The sequence below is a fragment of the Bemisia tabaci genome, chromosome 2 (genome assembly GCF_918797505.1).
Source record: "Bemisia tabaci chromosome 2, PGI_BMITA_v3".
NCBI lineage: Eukaryota > Metazoa > Arthropoda > Insecta > Hemiptera > Aleyrodidae > Bemisia > Bemisia tabaci.
This window is the reverse complement of record NC_092794.1, coordinates 35,854,553-35,879,171: the sequence shown is the minus strand read 5'-3', so window position 1 is coordinate 35,879,171 and position 24,619 is coordinate 35,854,553. Positions and strand designations below refer to the sequence as shown.

Genomic DNA, 24,619 nt, shown 5'->3' with positions numbered 1-24,619 from the left:
GGAAGGCAGCTCAAATGTTTTAACGTTAGTGTGGCGAGCGTCACCGGAGGCCCATTGTGTAAAATTCACAAATTCTGAATATTCCGTCTTCATTGAATGATTCACTTTGAAAACGACCTACGCAATTCCGGGGGCGCAGGTGACCTTGAGACTAGGAACACACAAGGTTCCCGCGCGCCGCGTCAACTTTAAAGACTCGTCACTCCGCATCCAGTAGTTTCCTCAAGATGAACTTGGGCTCTTTTCAAACCTTATATGTTCTAATTTCGTTTAGGATTATTTTGTTTTGTTCCGTGCGAAACGAACTACCGAAAATCTCGAAAAACGAAAATTTACGAAGAGGGGACCTTGTGAAATTCCCCCAAAAGTGGGTCAAATTTTGAAATAATATAAATTTCATGTACATATTCTGATAGCTCTCATTTTTTTGGTAATTTTGACGCCAAAATCATCCATCTAAAAAGTATCTTTGAGAAGTTATGCTACTTTAAAGGTTTGGACTTTGACCCCTTCTCCTCCTTTTCCCTGGGGGCTAAGAAAAAAAAGGACCCGTTTTAAGTGTCTGGGAAGACCCTCTTTCATCCCTGAGAAAATTGTATGATTCCGTGTTTAGGCCGATTTGGCCGTTTTGTTGTAAGGTCCTTCCTAGCGCTCTTTAAGTGGTTTTTTGCAGGGAAAGAGATTCGGAATTTTATTTTATTTTTTTATTTATTTTCTTTCTTTAAATTTATTAAAGTTTTTTCTTTTTTTTAAATCACGTGGAGGAGTTCGAGGGGAATCAGTCGGCTGATGATGCCCAAGTAGGAACTAAGTTTGACTTGGTCTTGACTTAGCCGAACCGCACCAATGAAGGAGGAGAGAGGGATCATTACTAACTGAACTCAAGGAAGAGAGATGTCCATTCAGGCGTAAATGGTCACATTTTTAGTCGCTCCAACTTGTAGCAGTGCAGCACCACCTTATCAGCCATCTTTTTATCTGCTGATTGTATTCTCTAATCAAATTATACATCCAAGACAAACTTCAAAGAGATGACGACGAAGAGTTGTAGGTCGACCGTAACATTCATGAGCCCGGGTATTTGCGAGTACGGGTTTTCTCTAGGTTCCAAAACGCCACGAAACATCAAATATTCATTGCGTATAAATCCACGAATGATCAAGAAGACCTGGATGAAACAAAAAAGATTCTCGGATACTACTGCACTTGCAAATCCGGCGCACGAACATCAGGCACTTGTAGCCATGCTGCATATGTGTCATAGGGTTCCTTGGATTTGCTGTCAATCAACTTTAGAGCACGGTATCCATCAACGGTTCTACTTAAATCCATTAGCGATGCGGCTGGAAGACCATTGCAAGAAAATCCCTGACTAACTTTCGAAGGTGACTCAAAAGTAATTGCCCCCCCCCCCCCCCCCCCGGTTGGCCTCTTCCTTCTGATTGGCGCGTGCTGCAGGTTGAAGCGCCTCAAACTATGACTATCTAAGCCTACGCATACGTGAGCCTCTTTTCTCCCTGATTTTAGGTGATTATGAACCTCTATTAACTGCAGTTCGACAAAGTCGCATTTTGCCCGGAAATAACAACTCAGAAACAACCCTAAGTTTTCAATCAACCCCAGCCGAATCGGCTGAGCCGATGGTAACGCCGGCTTTTCGCGTGTTCCCCTACCTAGCCGTGGAGGAAGAGTGTTTTACACGGGTTAGTGTCTGTGCTTCGCATGGCGCGTTCCCCTCGACCCTCTTCCTTATTTTAAAGAAGTAGCCCAACAAATTACTGAGACTTGGGCACCTAGCGATCAGTAGCATGGGCAACGGTAGGCAGCTTGATGTCCAGTCCTCCTATCCCTTAAGAACCACGAAAGCATCGTTGCACCGCGGAGAAGCCTGAACCTCCCAGCAGCGACTGTTCGGTCCGCCCGATTCGCTGAAGGAAAAACCACGATTAGTCCGCTGATATAGTTGCGGGAGCTCAAAATCGGAAGCCACAGAAAAGGGCGAAAATATACTTAGGTAACCCTTTTAAACACGGAAAAGTAACGATTCAACTGACTTAACGTTTGTGTTGAACCACTAGGATTCTCCTTGCCTTTTGTCCTTTGTCTTCGGGAGTTCGTTCGCGTCTGAGTCCTGGGAGACGGCGAGGAGCTATCCCTATGGGCGCCTACGTATATTCTCCTTCTGGGACTGGGAAATCTTGGCTGGGGAATTCCTGACGATTTAGCTTCACTATCTACTAACTGACGTACAAACTTACCGAAAATGATCGCTAGGCAAGCCAAAAAAAGTCGAAGCTCAGGCACACTTGGCCTCAAATTGAGCGTCGTCAGCCGACTGATTCCCCTCAAATGAAATGATTGAGATGTCTTATGAAAATTGCCATGATGTGTAACTTTCCGTGCACCATTTTGGTACTACCCTAGTAAAAGTGACTCAGCTGAACGTCAGACTATGTTTTTTAAACTACCCTAGATCAGTCTGACTCAGGGCATACAGAAAAAAAAGGAGGTGCTTGCATCTTGAGGTTTGTTTACCCTGTGACGTAGGTCCGTACAACCTGGCCAGCAAAATCTGGAATTCGAAGTATGAAAAACGCACCATAATGTCCCATTTTTTTTGCTTAAATCAACTCATGATATAATTTTAAGCACTTTTTGTAGAATGACTTTTTTCCATAAATTACACCATTTCCAAGAAAATCGATGATAAAAGTCGCTGTACCGACATATGTCATCAAAAAAATTACTAGATGCCCGAAATGCAAACACCTCCTTTTTTTTCTCTATGGACTCACGGTAGTTTATGAAACACAGTTTGACGTCACTACTGACTCACTGTTACTAAGGGCATCTTTTTTCCAGACAGCAATTTGCCATTCACTTTCTTTATTTCAGTTAATCTAGTTGTGTCATTGCCTTTGGAAATTAACTGCCTAGCCAACTTAAAATGTTAACCGTCCCAAAACTTCTTTTTCTAAATTTGAGCCGATTTTTCTTTGAGTTTTCAACTGGTAGCTATTGAGTTGTGTCACTTGCCCAGTCCCTCTGCTCCCTGTGCTCTTTAGCCTAATTAAACTGACTCATCTATAGTCGCTTTTTTGGCTGGAAAATCTGAGACATTCCAAGAGGAAAAAATGGAACATGCCTCAATCAACCTGAAACTTGGCAAGTACACGTCCACAGACCCCTTTTGAAATATTTTACGCGAGTGCTTTTCGATTTGCATTTTTTTCCAAAATGGTGGCTCTTCAAATTCACCGATTCCGCGGTTTTCCACGGAATCCACACGAAAACGAAGAGGTAGCGCGGGGGGGGGGGGGGGCAAATATGGTTCCATCGACCTGAAATTTCGGCAAGTGCTCGAGTCAAGAACCCTCTAGAAATAATTCACCTGGGTGCAGGTTGATTTTCAATTTTTTTCCAAAATTGCGGCGGTCAAACCCTGAAGTTTGACGATTTTCCGTCCGTTCACTGTGGGAAAATAAGGGGGCAGGGGGGTAGATATACTTAATTCAACGCGAAACTTGGTAACAATACAAACACAAGACTTCTTTATACTCCTAGGGCTGGATGGAGTCGCGACCCGCATTATGTTTCAAAATGGCGGCTCTTCAAATTCATCGATTCCGCGGTTTTCCACGGGTCCCACACGAAAACGGAGAGGTAGCGGGGAGTAAATATGGTTCCATCGACCTGAAATTCGGCAAGTGCACGCGTCAAGAACCCTCTAGAAATAATTCACCTGGAGGCAGGTTGATTTTCAGTTTTTTTCCAAAATGGCGGCGGCTAAACCCTGAAGTTTGACGATTTTCCGTCCGGTCGCTGTGGAAAAATAAGGGGACAGGGGGGTAAATGTGCTTCTTTTGACTCAAAAATTCGGCGATGTAATGTAATTGGTATTTAAAAAAAGATATCAAGGAGAAGTTGCAAAGTTCTGCAGTATTTTCAATATGGCAGCGCCACTTTTCCATTAAATTCACGATTTTCAAGGTATTCAGGGCAAAAACCGTGGGGGACCAGGAGTTGTTTTGATCCAACCGACTTAAAACTTGGTATACACTTGGTCCAAAGGCTCGCCAAAAGGGGTGAAGAATAGAAAGACAAGAGTCATATTTTGTTCCAAAATGGTGGCGGTTATTCTGATAAATTTTCTAATTTTTTCCGTTTTTTCCGCAGAAAAAGGGGGGCTGCGGGTACAATAAAGGTCGGATTGACCTGAAATTTGGTCGGCGCGTATAATTTAACTTGTTCAAACAATAAGATGAAAAAAAATTGGTGATTGAGCCGGCCAAAAAAATTGTACACCTTGTAAACAAAAAAAACCAGTGGTTTTACGCTGCAGAAAGAAGGGGGCTGTAGGGGCCTTGAGTGACAGTGGGTCAAAATTGAAGAAATCTTGTCCAAAAAGTACCTGGGAAGAATGTTTGGGTCAAGTCTCATGTTCCTATCGCATCAGCACTTTTTTCATCAGAGGAAAATGTATTGAAGTCCAATCACTAAATATGAGACAAAAAAACATAAAGGGGGGGGGGGGGGTTAGCGACCCCTGAAAGTTGTTCGATCTCGCTGAAATTCGGGATTTAGGGGTTTTTTACATACTAGAACTTAATTCCGGTTGGGCTGGCTGATAATTCGAAAGTCTATTTTTTCAACCGACACCCTAGTGTGCACGTGGTGAGTAGCACCTGGGATGTTGGTTGTGATTTGAATTTATTTTAAGAATAATTATTTTGAACTTTAAATCTACCATTGAAGATTGAGTGCTGTGGTGAGTAGCGCTGCTTGTCTGGAAAATTTAAGGTCAAATAAATAAACGAATAAAATTTCATTCGAAAGTCCGACAACATTTAAAGTCCTTTTCACCGTTCCTTTCAAAGTATTTCTAAGCAGAAAACCCACAAAATCAATCCGATCGACTCATTCCTTTTCAACCACCCTATTTTGATCTCATATTTAGTTTAATTTGAAAATTTAAGTTTGTAATTGTGTTTAAGAAATTGTATTCTCTTCCCTTCAATAAAATTGACTCTAGTATGTTCAAATTAGCTCTCATTATCCCTCCTTGACTACCCTGTCCTCACTTCAAGAAAAATCATTTTATTATTTTTTGAGTACGCATTTCAAGTGTGTTGGCGCCCGAACCCAGGCGTCCGGACGAGCATCTGGCTTCCTAAATTTGTGGCTTGATCTGCTCAGGCTCGATCTTTTCCAGAAAGCTTGCTGTGTGACGATCGGGATGGTATGAGTTCTCGCTTTTCCTTGCTACACCCCAGAGGGGGAGGGGATGATGAAATTTAGATTCCTTGGGATAAAGTCTCTGTCCGTCCTCAAAATATTCGGCCCAAAATAGCGGTGAAAAAGTATGGTATGGATGGTCTGGGATAGCCTGAATATAGTCAAATGTCAAGAGAAAAAGAATACCAGAGGATTGTCCAAAGACATGGGAGGTTGCACTGCTGTTTCCTACAGCTGAAGTGTTGGTTGGAGAGCCAAAAACAGAGGTCCCAGAGGGTGATCCAAAAGAGCTGGAAAAAAAAAGAGAGCCTGTAGCAGTTTTGTCAAATTGAAATAAACCAAGCTATTCAAAAATTATAATTTTTTGGCGTGTACTTCATGTGAATCTTTTGTGAAGATAAATGTAAAATTAAAATTTGCATGAATCATTATTTGTCATATACTTCAGCTCCGTAATTAAAGCATTATTCTTTTGGAACCTTGTATGTAGCTCATTACACTGTGTAACTCTCACATACACGCTGTTAAAAGAAAGAAATGAAGGTGTAACAAAACTGAGAATAACAAAAACGACAATGCAGTAGATAGATACGAGTGTTTTTCAACCATTGCAAAGCTCCTCATCAGGTCCTTGTCTCATCTTCTATTGCTTTCATATTGCCATTTGAATCCTTTATCAGCTGTTTTCATCTGCTAATTCAGGGCGCTATGAACAGTGCTTAGCTGTTTGTATCAAATTAATTTATTTATTTCATTAAAGATAAGGATTCTAATTAGCGACTGAGAGAGGAGTTCAATTAAGAACAAAGAATGGTAAGAGGATGGTTTCCTTACAAATCTTGTTTGGAACTTGGATACTATTGGAAAATTGTTTAAAGGTCTTAGCAAAAGATCATAACAGAAGATATTTCAAATCACTAAAACGTTAAAATCGGAAATTGTGGACAGCAAGTAACAACACAGTTCAAAAGCTTCATTTAGTGATTGAAAGAAAAACACACCAACTTACTTTGATGAGTTCCCAAATAAGGATCCGCCTGATTGTCCAAACGTAGGTTTTCCACCAAATAATGGTGCGTTGCTAAATCCTGCAACTCCTGTTGCTACAGTTTGACCAAATATGGACCCAGACTGACCAAACACATTTCCAGAATTGCCACCAGAATCACTTGGACGACAAATTGCTTGACCAAAGAAAGACGAACCTGATGTAGGCGCAGCAGTAGATGGAGTTCCAAACAAGCTTGTGTTGGGTGTTGTTGTGGTGGCTGTATTAGGACTACTGAAAATGCTAGGTGAGGTCATGGCCGGAGTTGGAAAGAGATTAGGGGTGTTGCCAAAGATGCTAGACTTAGATGAAATGGGCAAGGCTTGTCCAAACGTACTATTAGCTGCAGGGCTGGTACCACCTCCAAAAACACTTGTGCTTGTTGTTTGAGGGCGTCCAAACAAGTTAGAAGTTTGGGGTGTGTTAGCAGCAACATTGGTTGTCTGACCAAAGATAATGGAATTTTGTGGACTAGAGGAAACAACAGGAGTAGACTGGCGAAACAGCGTGGGTCCTTGTTGAACAGGGGATGTACCTGAGCTTGCTTGGGGGAACACACTGGGAGTCTGTTGAGAAGAGGTGACAGAGGTTGTTTGGGCAAACACACTAGACATTAAAGTAGATGTTGATGTAATTAAGGTTCCAGAACCAAATATACTTGAAGTTTGTGTGGTGGTGGCGGTAACTGATTGTGCCTGCCCAAATATGCCAGGTGTTTGTGAGGTAGAGGTAGTAGCTGAAGTAGCTTGACCAAACACACTTTGGGCTGGAGGTAATGCCTTCGAGAGAGACTCTTGACCAAATATACTGGAAGATGTGTCTGCAGCAGAAGCAACCGTAGTTGCTTGGCTAAAATTAGTAGTTTGTTGAGATGTGGTAGCAACAATTGCATTTGGTTGATTGAATACATTCCCTGCCTGCTGTGGAAAAAGGCTTGTGGTGGTGGTTGTTACAACAGAAACGAAAAGACTACCTGAAGCAGTGGTCGTTGGTGATCCAAATAAACTAGAGGTGGTCGGTGTGGTTGTTAATGATCCAAACACACTGGATGTTGAAACCGGCGTACTTTCATGTGAAAGTTGAACAGGGGATGAAACTGTTAAGCTTCCTGAAATGCCAGTTGTATCGTTGACCGTGTTAGCAGAACTTGTGTCAATAAAAGGCAACATTATGGAAGATGTTGGTGTGCTGTCTGTTGTCAGAGTTTCAGTAGACTTACATTGACCACCAAATAGTGAAACTTGTGATTTCATGTTACCGAAGCTAAAGGTGTTAAATGATGATTGGCCACTTGTTGAGGCTCGATCAAAATTGAATTCAGGTTTGGCGTTAGTTCCTGATGTTGGTGCTCCACATGTGCTACTTAACGAAAGTGATGGTTGATTAGGAGATGTCAAGGTGGAGTTTGTAACACTCAGATTCAGAGCAGAGAATGGCATAGTTGATGTTGTTACTGTGGCTGTAGCAGTTGGTCGCATCCCAAAACTGAAAACTGTAGTTGATGCCGTTGTAAATGTAGGCATTGATGGTACAGGCAATGCAAAGGTGAAGCTTTGAGCATCACTTGCAGAGGGTTCTGCTGAACACTTGGCAGTTGGTCTGGTTAATCCTCCAAAAATGAAAGATGTCTTTGTAGAACTGGTCATATCAACAGAGGTAGAGCTAGGACTGCTGGAAGGTGTTGTAATGCCTTCTTTTAAACCAAATGAACTTGAGAGGCTAGAATTAGGTTTGAGAGGGTCAGATTTGGCATGGAGGCTGGCTTCAAGTTTAGAAGAGTCAACCTTAGCTCCAAAGAAGTTGAAAGTTTTGGACGCATCATCACCAAACCCACTCACCGCTGGTGTTGAAGCAGCCAAGGTGGAACTTGGATCTAATGAACCAAAGTTAAGCCCACTTGTGATTGTCTCTGTGACGGTAGGATCCGCTTTGGGATGAGCAGGTTCGCCATTTTTCTCCAACATACTCGTTAAATCAATCTTTCCAGGTGAATCCGGAATTAATTTTGGTGTTTCTTTACCCTTGTCAGTAGAAACTACTGACATTGTCGCAGTAGGTATTCTTTGCAGGGCACTGGTGACATGCGTAGAGGTTCCGCCTTTTACAACCTGTGTAAAGATAGTAGTTACATTTGTGGCAGGTGAGCTTTTGAATGTAAACTGCACCTCAGAAGACTGACTACCGGGTTTGGGTGCAAAGGTGCTGGATCCTTTAACAAAATTGGAGCTGGTTCGGACTAAACTATCACTTTCTTGGGTTCCCTCAAAAATGGTATTGTTTTGTAATAATTTACTGACTGGCGGTATGATTTTAGTTGAGAATTGATTAATGGCTGTTGGTCTGACTGAGGTTGAAACTGACCCAGGTTCTGCTGGAGCTGTGTTTGAGACAAGTATACTTTGACTCCCAAGCTTTCTTGTTTGCTGCACAGTATGGACTTCACTGGAAGGCAGTGGTAGTGCATTGAACGAGCCAATTAACATTCCATTAGAGGCTTTAAGTTTTGCTGGTTTGATTCTTCTTGGGGTGTGATTGCTCTGCAGTTCTTTCAGTTTAACCTCCTTTATTGCACTCAGCATTTGTCTCCTTGCAAGAAAAATTAGGTGTCGTTTCGCTTCCAGGCATGGATTTCCTGATTTCCCAGAAAGATTCAGTTTCACTTTAATCAAGCTCTCCGCTAACTTGGACAGCTCTGAATCACTGTAACAGATGTGAGAAAAATCATTTAATAAAGTAAAAAAAAAAAAAAAAAAAAAAAAAAAAAAAAAAGATTCCCATATGACTATGTTGTTTATAGCCCTCGGCGACACCCTTGTTCCTATTATCATAAAATGGGGGGTATTGAAAGAGCCTCTACGGAGATTTCATCCAACACTTGGATTGCAAGGAAAGATATTGGAATTTTGTGCAGCAATTGGGCGCCCCCTAGGCAATGGTCAGAATTACATACCTCTGGCTGGCTGATCCTTCAGACACAGGAGCAACAGAGTGGGAGCAACAGTGAGGCTAACCAAAGCGCTCTCAAAACGGCCTGTATCAAAGTCATCCTAGGTGACCACCTCATGTAATATAGAGGGACTGTCAACAAATAAATCTCTTTTACTTAGTGCAATACGTAAAAAAATGACTGTGATATACTACTCCTTCAGGAAACCCATCCTGCCGTGCTAAGGAAAAACGTCATATGGACCTTTAGGCGTTGCCAAGTTTCCTTTGCTAAAACACGAATTCCCTGGTAAACTTATGCATACTTTTCTTCCAATTTTTCAGATAATTTTGTTCGCAATCTATATAAATAAAATCGTTGGGGGTTTCACTGTAACGCTTATTTCTGGAGTTCTACCGGACCGATTTCGACGATGCTTGACTCTGGTTAAAGCCCTTGACGTCCCGATGTCCGCAAAATTTTCAGACTTCCAAATTTTTCAGCCTCTTTCGCTTAAGACGCTTTTAAAGCCAAATCCACCCCCCTCCGACCTTAAGTTTCCGAGAGTTGCGGTATGTTTCCGTTGTAACGCCTAATTTGAGAGATCTACCGGGGCGATTTTTACGATTTTTGGGTCGACCGCAAGCTCCTAGCTTCTAGATGCTCGCAAAATTGTCAGACTTCCAAATTTTTCAGACTCTTCTTCCTGAGACGCTCTTAAAGCCAAATCCACCCCCCTCCGGCCTTAAGTTCCCGGGAATTGGTTATGTTCCTGTTGTAACGCCTATTTTGAGAGATCTACCGGGGCGATTTTTACGATTTTTGGGTCGATTGAAAGCTTCTAGCTCCTAGATGCTCGCAAAACTATGAGAATTTCCAATTTTTCAGCCATATCTGTGTAAACCGCTGAGAGATGCAAATAGACCCCTCTCCATATTACTACTACACAGCCTTCACCCAACGCCGAAGGTCAAACTCGGACTCAGTCTCAGCACTGCTCTGTCTGAATAAAAGGAAGCCGCTCCAGCTACGTGGTTCCATAAAACTGTCGAAGCGGTGCGATGACATGGGTTTTCCCGTCCTTTTGTCTAACAACCCTCGAGCCCGAGACTGCTCGCTACGGGATCGCAGCCCTATTGTCTCATATGCCAAACAAAATCTGACCCTCAAAATTTAAAGACAATAAAAATGCAATTTTTTCTATCATTCGGAAATTGTTTTTACAGTGTATATTTTTCGATTCGCGGTGAAATTTTGAGCAGAATGGTGGTCAAACTAATGAAAATACATGATTCTACGGTACACTAAGATCGATACCACAACTGCTGCATTTATAACTTGCTGAACGATATTTCCGTTACTTATCAACATATCACGACGAAATTTAGTTCATTGTAATATACTTTTTTAGCAGAGCGTAAATTTACTGAGAAAGTTGAAATCGAACCCGATGAGAGAAATTTCATCAATTTTTTTGGAGCTCCACTAGGCCGAGCAGGAAGGGAAAAAAGGATGACGAATTGAGATCTATTGCTGCCGCCTGGTCTCCTGACTGTCCAGGCCCAGCTGTTCTTGAACGCTTTGACGAGATTTTGTCGGCAGACGAGTCAAAACATGATTTTCCGACCAGGGAGCGACATCCAAACCTCGCGCTAATCCTCTCATTGTATTTTTATTGGAGTTATGTCCGAATACTTTGAAGAAAACCGAAAATGGTCTCTTTTTTAAAGCGTAGTGTTTGCAATTCTGCCGTGCTAAGGAAGAACGACATATGAACATTCGGGAGTTGCCAAATTTTCTTTGATAAAATGTTTATTTTTGAGGAAAATTATGAATATTTTCCCCATGAAATATTCAGACGTTTTAGATCAAATTAAAAACAAAAGTATCCAAAATTTTCAAAAATTTTCCTGAAATTTAGCGGTTTTCCAGGGGAAATTTGGCAACGTCTGAAGACTCATACGGTGTTCTTCCTTACCAATGCAGAATTATGTTTGTCCCTCCCGTTACCCCTACATCAGCTACCTTTATCGAAGAGCAAAGGAAAACCGTGGGAAAAAACAGGAAACAAAATGTTTTCAGGACTGAATTGCTTCCTCTGAGTTGCTCCGAAAATCAGTCTATTCGTGTACGCTGCCAACTTAGCTGCATCCTGCATCTCGAGAGCAACACTGATTAGATTTCGAAATCTCGCGACTTTTTGAGAGGTTGCCCATCGCTCATCTGCTTTCGTCGGATACGTTCTTTTACGGTTATGTTAGTTGATCAATGGGTACTTAACAATATCTGCTCAATTTTTCTTTCTTTTTTCACGGAACAGTTCCGATTTGTGAGTGTCCGATATTGAGTGATACTATTTTGCCTCTGTATTCGCGAGATACGTTCTTTTGCGGCCGCGCCAGTCGATGAATGGATATTTAGCAATTTCTACTCATACTTTCTTTCCTTTCTTTTTTTACGGAATATCCTCGGTTTTTTAGTGTCCAACCCAGTGCGAGGCTATTGTACACCTGTTTTCGCCAGAAACGTTCTACACAATTTCTACTCATATTTTCTGGGTGCAAATGTGCGAGATTGTTGCGTCCTGTGCATGAAGTTTGTCTCTTTTTAGTGCGTATACTAATTAATGAGTCTAATAATTTACACATTCAAACAATTCACTCGAATTTTTTACGCAGAATGTTCCTTGAGTGAGTAGCTAACGACTAGGAGGAGTAACTCCAAATTTACATGTATTTTGCCGGTCAGTGCCGAGTAACCGAAAATCCTTCTTTTATAAGGTAATACGTTTTGTACCCCGTTCGTTCATACTTTTGCGCGAAATTCATTTGAAAATACATCCATTTATATGATGGCCAAATGCATGAGATGCTTTTTTTCATGTAACATTCGAAATTTGCTCTTTTCTTAAGTCCTAAATTTCTCTACTACTGGCGCCACCCGACGTATGATTGTTTAAGTCTGTAGCTTTGGCGTGGTGTTGGCTGGAGTCCTGGAGGACGCCAGTGAGCTACTCCTCCTGGCCAATACCAAGTGCGCAGGGCTTACATTGTCATATTCCGGAGGGACTTCGCCTTATTTAACTCACAGTTAATGCCCCCCCCCCCCCCCCGAAGAAAAATCCCTTACAGGAAAACTATCCATAATGCTTCTTGGCAATTTCGCGTAATTTCGTTTTTCTTTTGAAAATTTACAAGGAAGATCATTACGGAACTGAAAACAGGTAAACTAATTTAGGAAGGAATGCCTCTCGTATTCATGTATTCAGAAGAGTTCTTATTGGATTACATTACTTTATCATCTTTTTGCATTTACGGCACGGAATACGGCTCGCTTGCGAGCCGTAAGTCACTCGCGAAGCGAGTGACCGGGGGTCCAGGGGGCGGAGCCCCCGGCTAGACGCGAGGCGAGCGAAGCGAGCCACAGCGGCTAGTTTTACATAAAGTTCCTGAAAATTTCAAAGAAAAACATTTATAACTTTCCTAAAAAACAAACAATTTATCGAAGGAAATTTGACAACCTTCGAATGTTCATACGGCCTCCTTCCTTGGCACGGCAGCATAGAAGACCTACCAAATACAAACTAAAAATAGCAGCATGAGGCTAATAATAGAACGACAGCACAATCAGTATAGGAGTGCAATATTTGTGAAAAATAACACACATAGATATCTGCTTAGCTGCTATGACATGTGATGACGATATAGAAATCCTAACAGTAGAATTTCAGTCTTGCGCAGTAACTTCTGTTTATAGACCATCCGGCGCCAATTTCAGATTCCACAAACCGCACAACTTTGACAACAAAGGCACTAAAATTGTCATGGGAGACCTCAGCTGGCATAATACAGCTTACGGATAAGATGAAATAGATGAAAATGATGAAAAGCTAGAAATATGGGTAGACCACACTGACCTACTACCACTGCATGACCCTAAGATCTTTCCCTCATTCAACAGCGGTAGGTGAAAAAGAGGATACAATCCAGATAATATCTTAGTAAGTGAAAAGATAGCCAAACAATGCACCAAATCAGTTGAAGATCCAATCCCTCGGACACAATACCATGCAATTACGTGCTGTATAACCGATGTGATCAAACCTGACACCATCCCGCTTAAAAGATCATTCTACTTCAAACAGGTCCAATGGGGTCCCTTCTCAGAAGATATCGATAGCAAAATCACTCAACTTAAGCCTGAGCCACAAAACTATAAAGATTTTGTAGACTTAGTATAAGAAGTATCTAGACAACATATAACTAGAGGATGCCGCACACAATATATTGCCTGATTAACCGATAAGTCTAAGGACGTCCTGAAGAAATATGAGGAGTTGTAGAGCGGAGACCCCTTCTTGGATGAAACCATTACAGCAGGTGAGGAACTCCTTGTAAATGTCTCCAAGGGAACAAAAAAAAAAAATGGTGCAAACTGCTGCAGGAAACAGACATGAAGCACAGCAGTAGGAAAGCGTGAAAGCTAATAAAAAACCTGCGCAACAACCCAATGGCCCTAAAACCATGAACCTCACAGCTGCCCATGACACCGTGAACCATAAGTTGCTCTCCCAGAAAGTGTATCAAATAACAAAAGACCACACGCTAACTATGTTCATTGCATGTATGCTACAAAATAGGTGTTTTTTCGTCCAGCTGAGGAGCAAAAACAGTCAGTGGAGGAGAAAAAAAAATGGACTCACCCAAGGAAGCGTTCTGGCCCCAATACTGTTCAACATTTATACAAACGACCAGCCAGCTAGTTCTTACCCAAGAAGATTCATTTACGCCGCCGATACAGCGGTCGCTGCACAAGGTAACACCTTTGAGGAGGTGGAAGAAAGGCTCATGAAAGAGAGCCGTGAGTGAACTTGTAATCTACTATGAGGACAACAACCTTACCCCTGACCCAAGTAAATCCCAAGAGTGCGCAATTCACCTGAGAAACAGACAAGCCAAAAGAAAACTGAAGGTTAGCTGGCAAGGCCAAGAACTTGAACACTGCAGCACTCCAAAATACCTTGGAGTAAAACCAGACGGAACCCTCAAATTTGAACATCATTGCCACGACACCAAGAAAAAAGTATAAGCTAGAGATAGCATATTGAGGAAGGTTACAGGAACAACCTAGGGAGCCGAGCCACATGTTCTGCGTACAATGGGCCATACATTTGGTGTCTCTGCTGTAAAATGTGCTGCGCCTGTTTGGAGGAATTCAAGCCATGCAAAGAATGTGGATGTAGTAGTTAATGAAGCCCCACGTACCATATCCGGCTGCCTGAGACCAACTCTCATCGACAAAGTCTACCCACTGATTGAAGTAGCACCATCAGTAATTAGAAGAGACGTTACAGCTGAGATCGAAAGGAAGAAACAGGCTCTAAATGATCGACACCCTTTTCAACACCAAGTACAACCGTCTAGACTAACGTCCTGTAGAAGCTTCATACAAACAACTGCTCAGCTCGCAACTACTCCAACTGAGCGTTGAATAGTGCTGTGGAGGCAGAAAACCCCAAACTATCCAACTATCTAATGTTTAACACATTATATTTTACTGATTATGTTTTATGTCTGTTACCCCAAGCACGGAAGAAGAAGAAGAATTATAATGAAATCACATCCTACCTTGGTTAGGTTTTCTTACAAACGGCGTTCCGTAGGTGTTCAGTGGAAATATCCAGGTTAGAATGTCCGACTGTAAAACTATCCAATGGAAAATGCCCAATGTCGTAATGTCCTCTTAAAAATGACCCTTACATAAAATGTCCTCTTCACGAAAGTACTCATGTTGTATAATGTCAAAGGTAATAAAATGGCATATAACAGCAAATGTCTACAGTAAAATAAGTTAGGTTAGGAGTTTAGTTTGAAGAACTGTCAGTAAGTCACCATAACTTCGCCTCAATCATTGACAAAATTAAGGATTTTCTTGCTCGTTGACTTGTTCCACAGCTGGCTTCTTCAAAAGATTGGCCAATGCCCTCAAGTAGATGTCCGCGTTGTCGGCCTCTTTAAAAGGCTCGTAGCTTTCGGACGATGTTTTCTGCTTTTCGTTGATTCGTGACGTATCTATGGCTAATGGGGTGTTTTATCTGGTCATGCCCACCTCTTATTTGGTATTAAATTCGGAGACCATTTGAAAAAATGTTGAGTGAAGGAAAATAACTTGGAGCACCTTCTATACTTCTGCCTCAGACTTGTCGGATATTTTGGATATTTGCAGTTACATGCCGTTTACATGTTACTTGGGACATTACACAACATAAATATTTTTGTTGAGTTGACATTTTATGTATCGGACATTTAGAAGAAAACATTACAACAGTAAGCATTTTTCATTTGACATTTTTACAGTTGGACATTCCAGACTGAATATTTTCACCTGTCACCGTTCCATGGACCTAGAGTATGCAGTTTCCATCATGAAATTGTCACCTTCCAGTTAAAGTATCACAAGCGCCACTTTGCCAACTTTTCGGGAGACACAAAAAACTGATTTGCGACCGCACAAGACGAGAGTTTCGGCTTAAAACTTGAAATACTGATCCACCACAACTTACCGCCTTAAATTGTAATAAAATTTCTTTGAAAAAACATTTTTTTTCTTCGAAAACTGCGCTTCTGATACCCCGCTCTCGGGGCATTCTGAGAGCCCCTGGTGCTTGTGATACCAAAGCTCATCAAATTTAACGGAGTTTTTTCCATAATAAAATTTCCACGGTTTCCAAATTCATTTTTAATTTAAGAAAAATTATTATTATTGAAAGTAAATGCATCTTATTAATGCAAAACCATACATAACTCAGTTTTGATCAAAATAGGGCATGTGATATTCTGGCCGGAAAGTGTGAAATTGCTCAAAATGCTCCAGGTCATTCTGAGTGTTGTTGATACTAAAATTGTAAGAACAATCCCAAAGTTGAGTGAGTACCCATCCTGGCACTTGTGATACTTTGCTCTTATATGGCGCTTGTGATACAAAAGTTAATCAACTTCGACAGGATATTATCCATTTTTATTTATTTTTATTCAAAAATAATATTATATTTGAAATAATGAGATACATTTACAGACGAAAATAATTTAGCTTTAAGTCATTCTGAGGGTTGCTGGAACAAAAATTGTTAACAATCAGAAAGGTAGGCAGCAGCCGAATTTGATGCTTGTGATGCTTCTCTCCCAAACAGCCCTTGTGATACGAAAGTACGCCAACTCTAATAGATTATTATTCATATTTCTACATTTTTGTTCTAGAATAAATTATTATTTTCGTATGTAAATGCATCTCGTTAATTTGAAACTATTCATAACTCAATTTCGGTAAAAATGGCACTTGTGATACTTCGGCTGGAAGGTGACAAAATGTACTTTTTTTAAACAGTTTGCATATCTGTGTGATTTTTTACATTACAGCCAATGTTCCAGATGGCTGCCTCACCACCACTTTCTTTATTTTCTCTATGACAAGACAATTAAGAAAAATAAAAATAAATAGGAAAAAAAGTCAATTGTTTGGAGATAACCTCTTAAGGATTGAAGTAACCTTAAAACGTAAGTTTTAAAAAATAAATGCCTTGAATTTTAAGGTTACTTTACTGCTACAAATTGTCAATTCCGATGTGTAAAAAATGAGTACTTATGGTAAAATCTCAGATGGACCAACAGCGGCCTGTTTGGTATTTTGCATACATTTTATTCTTGGCATCTGACTTTTTTGCATGATATTATTGAATTTGCTGCTCAATGAAATAGATCCAGAACTGCATAACCCTCAGCGTTCAAGAGAGAAAAAAATAGCTCAAGCTCAGAAATTTCAGCTCTGTCTTTACATGATGTTACACTGTCTATCATACCTGGTGCCTTTAGATGCTTGAAAAAAGAATTGTAAAACAAAAAAATAAAATAAAATAAAATATAAGTCAATTATGCATGTTAGCATAAGGCGTAACAGGTGACAGAGATCGACCGCTATCTACTAATTGTGCTGCACCACGCTGCGTCAGGTTGCACAGTGACATCAGATTTGACACTATCTATACAAGAAACTAAATTCGTCGATAACACATTTGGTCAAATTTTAGTGCTTCCTCTTAGAGAAACACGCAACATACAAAATAAAATGTGAAAATACCCTAAAACTCCATTTGCAGAAATAGGGGTGCAATAATTTGGAGTAAAGAAACATTTGGGCATGCTCCAATCAAAATAAAGGAGAAACACTTCAATACCTCCCCTTGTTAGATACTATGTTTTTCTCATTGGGGAAATCAATTGTTGGAGAATTGTAAAACTTGTGAAAATAAGATACAATGTCAGCTCAGCCAGACAAAATGAAAAAACCATAATCAAACTTAATTAAAAGATATTTACAGTTTACTTATGGCAGGGAAAAAGTTCATAAGATTATACCTACTACTTACGGACAAATAACAAATGAAAATAAGAAAACTTAAAAATCGACAAAAAGAGAATTTTTTGAAGCTACTTCATAATTATGAACTCACCCACTTATGTTTTCGATATTATTAGATGTCATGATGTAAGGTCTGTTGTTTTGAAGAGTCTTAACTTTTGAAGAGAGACCATTGAGTTTGACATTAAACTGGTCCACCAAATTTTTCTGAACGACCATTGCTTGATATACATTTTCTAGAGTTGGAATTTTCATGTTGATTCTGTGAGAGAAATAAATAGATAATAAGGATATCCATCCAAGAATATTAAATTTAAAGAGGGGCAAACATGAGGTGGCGTGGGAAGTTGCCGCGTTGGGGCGGGGGTTAGGGGTAGGGTGGGGCTTATTTTCGAGTTTTGGGAAATATCACAATGTTGAGTGTTTGAAGTGTGCTATGAAGTATAGAAAAACACCATTATGACGGATTAAAAAAAAAAATTTACCCGTGCCTTGGCGCTAATAAAGGGTGCAAGTCCAAATTGCATTGTAGAAGGACGTCCACAGAGTAAAAATGTCGTCTATTTTGACGTATCTATATGGAAAAAGCCTTAAACGGCTACTTTGAGGCCCAAGAAACCACCCTCGGCGCTCCTTCAGAGCAGAGGTCCCGCAGAGAACAGCATCGGGCACAGGGTTGCGTAAAGTCAATTCCTGAAGATTTCGAAAAACTGAGGCCCTTGGGCCAGAAATTTCAAGGATTTTGACATATTTTCAATCGTTCATGCGCTAACGGCTGCTCAATACCCAATTGCCCATATGGTATGTCCTCTTCTGGGTTGTCATGCTTTACTGCATGCTACTCTTTCACCTGATTTGCCAAAAAATTCTATTGGATGGCAAATTGTAAAGATTAAAACGAGGCTACATAGAAACACCACAAACGAGAGAAAAATAACACAATGGATATATGAATTTTAGAGTACCAAACTTAAGGAACAGGTAAATACTAAATAACTAGGAATATTTAATTTTGAAAATTAGTTCAATAGAGCTAAACAACAACAGAAAAATAATTTCAATGGCACAAACAGAATGGAATACAATTACACAAAAATTTGAAAAAAAGTTGTGGATGGATTGGAAGTGAAAAGACTCCAAAATAATGACGACGGCAAATTGTATCCTTAGTTATTTACTTTAACTGATACTTCTTCTTACCTATCGTTTTAATGGGATGTACTGCAAACTCAGTATCTACGCAAGAATTTCTTCAGTTCTCTCCTTTCTTCTCCCTAACGACACATCGATTCGCTCTAGCGAGTACTTGAGCTTTTCTTCCTCATAGATTGCCGCTGGAACTATAGGGAGTGCTAAGTTGCATTTTTGAAACGCTCGCCTTAGGACGACACACAGCACATTGATTACTAGGGTTCCAGTGTCAAAAATCGATATCTCCGTTAAAAATTGTTGAAATTTCATAGAAATTACATGAGTTCCTCTTCTTGGTACGTACTATTTTGCGACGAACAGAACTTTTTGAGGGGAACATTTTGAGGGGAAATTTTGAGGGGGTTTTGGGCCCCGTTTTGAGGAGAAATCGGATAAAACCCTTTCAACTAGATATCTCCCCGAAAAAAATAAGATATCAAGCTCAAGCTCGCACCAAAAAAAATTATTAAGTGCTTATTTTCAAAACACATCAATTTACCGAGAGAGAAAATAGTTCAACGTTGCTGTGTTGCCATTTTTCGTCATTTTTCATTACAGGTTTTTAAATCTTAAAGAGCGCAAAATAATTTTTTTTTTAATTGAGATAAAAGCTAATTCAATGATTCTAATTTTATTTCTCATTACTTCTACGTTTTACTACATCAATGGATGAAGTTAGAATACAACTCTTTATTGTAATGTTTCAAAATTTCCAACTTTGTATTATTTTCTGAAAGGAAAAATGATTAAGATGTCAATAGTAATGTTCAATGGATATGTTTGAATAAGTGATGGCATTTTATAGAGAATTCATTCATACTGGCAAGCACTATTTATTTTTGGTTTTTCCAATATTTAAATCCTTTTTTTGTGGCGAATATTGCATTTTGAAATACTGCTCATTTTTGACCCTTTTTTCCACTTTCATGGAGTAGCAAAAATAACTATTGACAACTATTGAACTATTGTACACCTGGATATAATCAGTGGTATGTGTACTTTCAGAAAATCAACTGTTCATCTGCTCGATGTTGCCTGTTCCGACGGAACTCATGATTTCCTAGGGGTATTTGGTCATTTTTCAGGTGTTTTTGGGCTTTTATTCGATTTTGATTCAGAATTCACAAATTAACCTCAAATTTTCAAGACAATTTGCACAAACAATAATTTTTGGAGAATAGGTTTATGTAATCGGAATAAGTTCATATCATGGGTGGCGGTAGCCACCTCCAGAGAAAGTCTAAACTTGACAACAGTGGAAGGCTCCAAATGAAAAAGGTGGCAGCCAACCATAGACACACGTCCCCCCCCCTTATTCTGAAAATTGATTCGGTTTGAAGTTGACTGTAGCTCAAACGATGGCACGGATTCCAACGATCTGGGTGTCCACTGACGCACCTAAATTGGGCCTACAAAGTGGGAAAGTTTCATCAAGATCCACTAAGTTTTCAAAAAGTTAAAAGCACTTAAAGGCCCAAAACGACAAATATTTTTTGTAACATGGGCCGTTTAGTAGCGGGAAAGTTTGAAATTTCGAAACTTACCCGACACGATCACCTTTCACAACAGATTTCTTGCTTACCCGGCCGCAGATTCTAATGAAACTTTCAAAGGATCATGCTTGAAGATGTGAGGATTTCATTTCTACCACATTAAATAGGGTTTCAATGCTTGGATAATTCAGCATCGGCAAATAACTTTCTAAATTTTAGCTATAATTGTTTGAATTTAGAAAAAAACCAGTAGTGGTTCAATGCCATTGGTCGATTCCGTTCAGTTCAGCCAGTCCAGCCCGTGTTTCGGGAACGAAATTCCCCATTCTGGTTCGTGAGTCGTGACCAACCTCTACTAACTAGTTGTGAATAGATTTAATTTAAATAAGAGTTCAATTCTCTGTAGACGCTAACTACTATTTTTACACACTTCAATTATTACATTGCACGTCTTCTGTCAGAGCCCAATACACTTTTTAATTAGTTTCTCTAAAAAAGTTCAAAAGATGACTTCATTTTGAACGACGGAATCCAGAAGTGAGGTCATCAGTCCAAGTATCTATCAGTATCTCACCTGGAGGCATAAATAAATGTAATTCAGGTAAATTACGTCAATAAAAGGACACCAAAGTTGTGCCAAACTATCAAAAGGAAGCAGGATTTACACCACAGTTTGCATTCTTGTGACTAACATCATCCAAAAATTTCCCTACCATGCACATCAATGGATCAGTGGATCGAAAGGAGAGACATCGCCCATTACTCTCAGTTTTTAATTATATTACTGTTTTCCTCAAGTCACAAATGCTAGTTTTCAAATCTTCAAGAGATGTAGTTGTTTCCAGTGGACCCTATCAGTCATAGGTAAAGTCCTAAAAAGTACTGTAATATGAGCCTCTGCCCATCACACGACATGCATCACTGTCACTATGCTCTGACCGAAGTTCATTCGCTATAAATTTTGCTTTCAACCTACATGCTCTGGAGTGCTTGTGCTCTTCCTAAGCATATGTTATTGACATTAAGACCTTGTTTTCTTCATGACTAATCTTCGAAAGCTTTTGCCTCTTACCGTTGCTTGTTTAGATCAAAGACATCATGGGTATATGGGGATGCGAGGTATAATTCAATCACTAGTCTGTGTGTTCAACCACTGAGTCAACTTTATGTCCCTAAATCAGAGATCTTTGACGATGAGTATTAGCTCAAATTTGGTTTTCTCCAAGTCTCTTTGATTTTGCGTCAAAAGTTGTTAGAAACACCATTTTGCCAGTCAACGTGTAACAAAGTCTTTCATGAAAGGTATGTACTCGTTCTATTTTCTCAGCTTGATGATTACTTTTAAATGAAGGTTTTATTTTGCTGCATGAATCGCTGGGCCAAGTAAGTACGTAGCGCCCATTCCTTCTCTATCTTTACATATGAAAACTTGATGTAAACACACCAAATAGTGAGGTTATTTCATGGACTTACACTGGTGGTGTACGAGGGGGGACCCAAAAAAAACCGGAATTTCGCTGTAACTTGGCAACAATGGAAAATATTCGGGTTCCACCGCTAGGAGGTGTAACTAGGAGCTATGAAGAGCCACTAGGCCAAATTTCAACATCGTAGCACACTTTTTTTCCATTTTGGCGAGACTTGGCTTCAGGGGTGTTTCGCGACTTCGTAGTTTTTGAAGATGAGTCAATTTCAGTAACAACACTTAGAGCTCAAATTTTTCTCTCTTGCTCGATAAAAATACGGTTTTCTCTATTAAACTTTCTAAGTGCTGCTTGTGAAGGACAAGCCTCATTAAAGCGTTCAGTGTAATTACGGTTTTTCAGTTTCAAAATGGTCTGTATCGCCCGAAACCCCTGTACGGCTCTAAACCGCTATCGCCATCGGCTAGAACCGCTGAAAGAAGAAATAAATCGCGTTTTTGTGAATGAACATGGTTAAATATCGTTTCGTCTACTTGCAGATATCACTTGGATGTAATACAGAAATATTTAGAACATTGCTATGAAAAATTTTGGCACAAAACGCATTGTTGCCGAATTGATCCCCTATTTTGCGCTCTAGCCGGTGACGGCCGCCTGGCGTTCAGCCTACGTTCGAACAATAAATCAAACTTTTAAACGAAGAAAAACATTTGTTCACTTATGTTATAGGTAAATCATGTTCTCTGCAACATTCACTTCAAAAATTGACAGAGTTTAGCCGCACACAGCCTATGAAAATCACCTATCCTCAAAAACTACAAAGCCGCCAAATACCCCTGAATCCAAGTCTCGCCAAAATGGAAAGAAAATGAGCTACGATGTTGAAATTTGGCCTAGTTACTCATCATAGCTCCTAGTTACACCTCCTAGTGGTGGAACCCGAATATTTTCCATTGTTGCCAAGTTACAGCGAAATTCCGGTTTTTTTGGGTCCCCCCCTCGTATTGTGGTGTTGTTGGTCGATGTGTCACTGAAGTATTCCATCTTCACCAAGTGAGTACTTTCCAGGCTTAATTTCTAGCATAATTACTCCAGTGAAACAGTGCATTCGGAAATTCATTGAGCGTTGGGTCTATGTGTGGTTTGCGTGCCTACCTAGTTCTTAGTGGAATAAATATAATCGGGTGAATCAAGGCCAAAAAAGATGAGACCAATCGGTAGCTTTTCGGTTTATGATCAAAAAGTTTGTGCTTCGGTACCAACTGGGGAACATGCTCTGATGAAGAGTTTGGGGGTGGTGTCTTTAGTCCGACGGTGGACAACCAAATTACCAGGAATTCTTGAACTACCAGGTAACTGAGAGGTAGCCTTCAATATCTTTTATGAATCAAATGACTCCATTACAAATTAAAAGTTTACTTCATGCCAATTTTAAGATTCGACATATTTTGTGGTGAAGCGACTCGAAGCAAAATAAATCAAAATATTCTCAGCTAGCGCCAATATAGGTATACGGTATTGCCTGAAGTTCAACAGAGTGTATAATATATATACAATTTTCTTATCTTCATGTTTCAAGTCACATTCTTAGACGTTCTACTCTGTTAAAAGAAAAAATACTTTTGTGGCCGATGGAGCTTGGCTTGACGCACACTTTTATTGGTAAATTAAGTACCTCTTACAGGAAATACTCTATATGAGTGAACAAAAAAAATAATTTTAACTCTTTGAATGGACTTTCCACTTAGTGGTCTCACTGTTATTTAAGTAATTTAAAATTTTAGTGGCTGAATGTAAGTATGTCCAACAGTTGAGTTAAACGCAGTAAAAATTGCAGAATTAATGTTGAAACTGTATGAGTAAGGGATAATTTATGCGGCAAAAGAAGTTCATTCTAAATAGCCTACACTATGACAATTAATTGCTAATCAATCAGTTTTTAAAACATTATGTACCCTATTTTGATGAGGGAAGTTTAAACTAACCAAAACATTAGGTAACTTTTATTGATCGGAAACTCAATCACCCCCTATTAATGTTTAGTTGATCAAATATGGAGTCCCAGTTCTGCTCATTGAAAATATTATTCTCAGTTTCTCTGTCTCCAGCCAAATGTTTCATTAGCTTCACTTCATTCCAAAAACCACCTGATATAAACTGCAAAAACCCCAAAAAACTTTCAGATTTAAAGGGGTAAAGTATACGGCCAAAGTCTTAAACTTACTGAGAAAAATTGTCTTGTTAGGTACTTCTCAAAGGAAATGATAAATTATACTTCACTGTACATCGAATGTAGGCCCCTTCATTTATTAAGAATGCAACAGTCATGACGTGTAAGTATTTTTAGCCCCTCTAGGAGGGCTCTGCTTCCTTACCTATTTGCATTTTTATCAAAAGTAAATAAATAGTCGATATGGATTGATGTGAGCCCTCTATGTGCTCCAAAACAATACGAAACAGTTTATCGCACGAAGTCCAATATTTTCCGATTCAGGTCCTACAAATGCTTTTAAAACAGCATGACAAAAATACTCAATCGGCTGGCTGAAGTCCAGTATTTCTCTTGAGAATCGTCTCCTCCTTGAATGAGTGATGCAACAATTGCGACATTTGTGTATAAAAAGCCCTTGCAGAAGCCTTTTTATTTGACTCAGCTAAATTTTGTAGAATCACTGACGTGCCCGCCAAATTGCCCTTACTGTAATCATTAGAATTTGTCCCCTCTGCATGCTGGAAGATTGCTGGAAGATTGCTTGCAGCGTACTTTTCGAGCGTATCATTCTTCTTGCTTTCTTCCAAAACTTATTTATTGTATAATATCTTTGATATTCTCAACTTACGATGCTGCAGTTTAATATGCATGTAAATGGAAGCTATCATAACACTG

At 39.8% G+C, this 24,619-nt stretch overlaps 1 protein-coding gene across 4 annotated transcripts in view; it reads right to left on the bottom strand.

Moving 5' to 3' along the window:
• Nup214 (nuclear pore complex protein Nup214) overlaps positions 1 to 24,619 on the bottom strand; it is a 208,611-nt gene that overhangs the window by 58,169 nt on the left and 125,823 nt on the right. For 3 of the 4 annotated variants that reach the window (XR_011899324.1, XM_019045593.2, XM_019045590.2), the window contains exons 14-16: positions 17,716 to 17,886; positions 6,245 to 8,983; positions 5,422 to 5,525 (exon numbers count right to left, since the gene is read on the bottom strand). Coding sequence is in view for 3 of the 4 variants with exons in the window: in XM_019045593.2 (XP_018901138.1) it covers positions 5,422 to 5,525; positions 6,245 to 8,983; positions 17,716 to 17,886 (3,014 nt within the window). In the remaining variant the exon portion in view is untranslated. The remainder of the gene's footprint in view (positions 1 to 5,421; positions 5,526 to 6,244; positions 8,984 to 17,715; positions 17,887 to 24,619) is intronic. The other variant, XM_072297225.1, reaches the window with a different exon arrangement.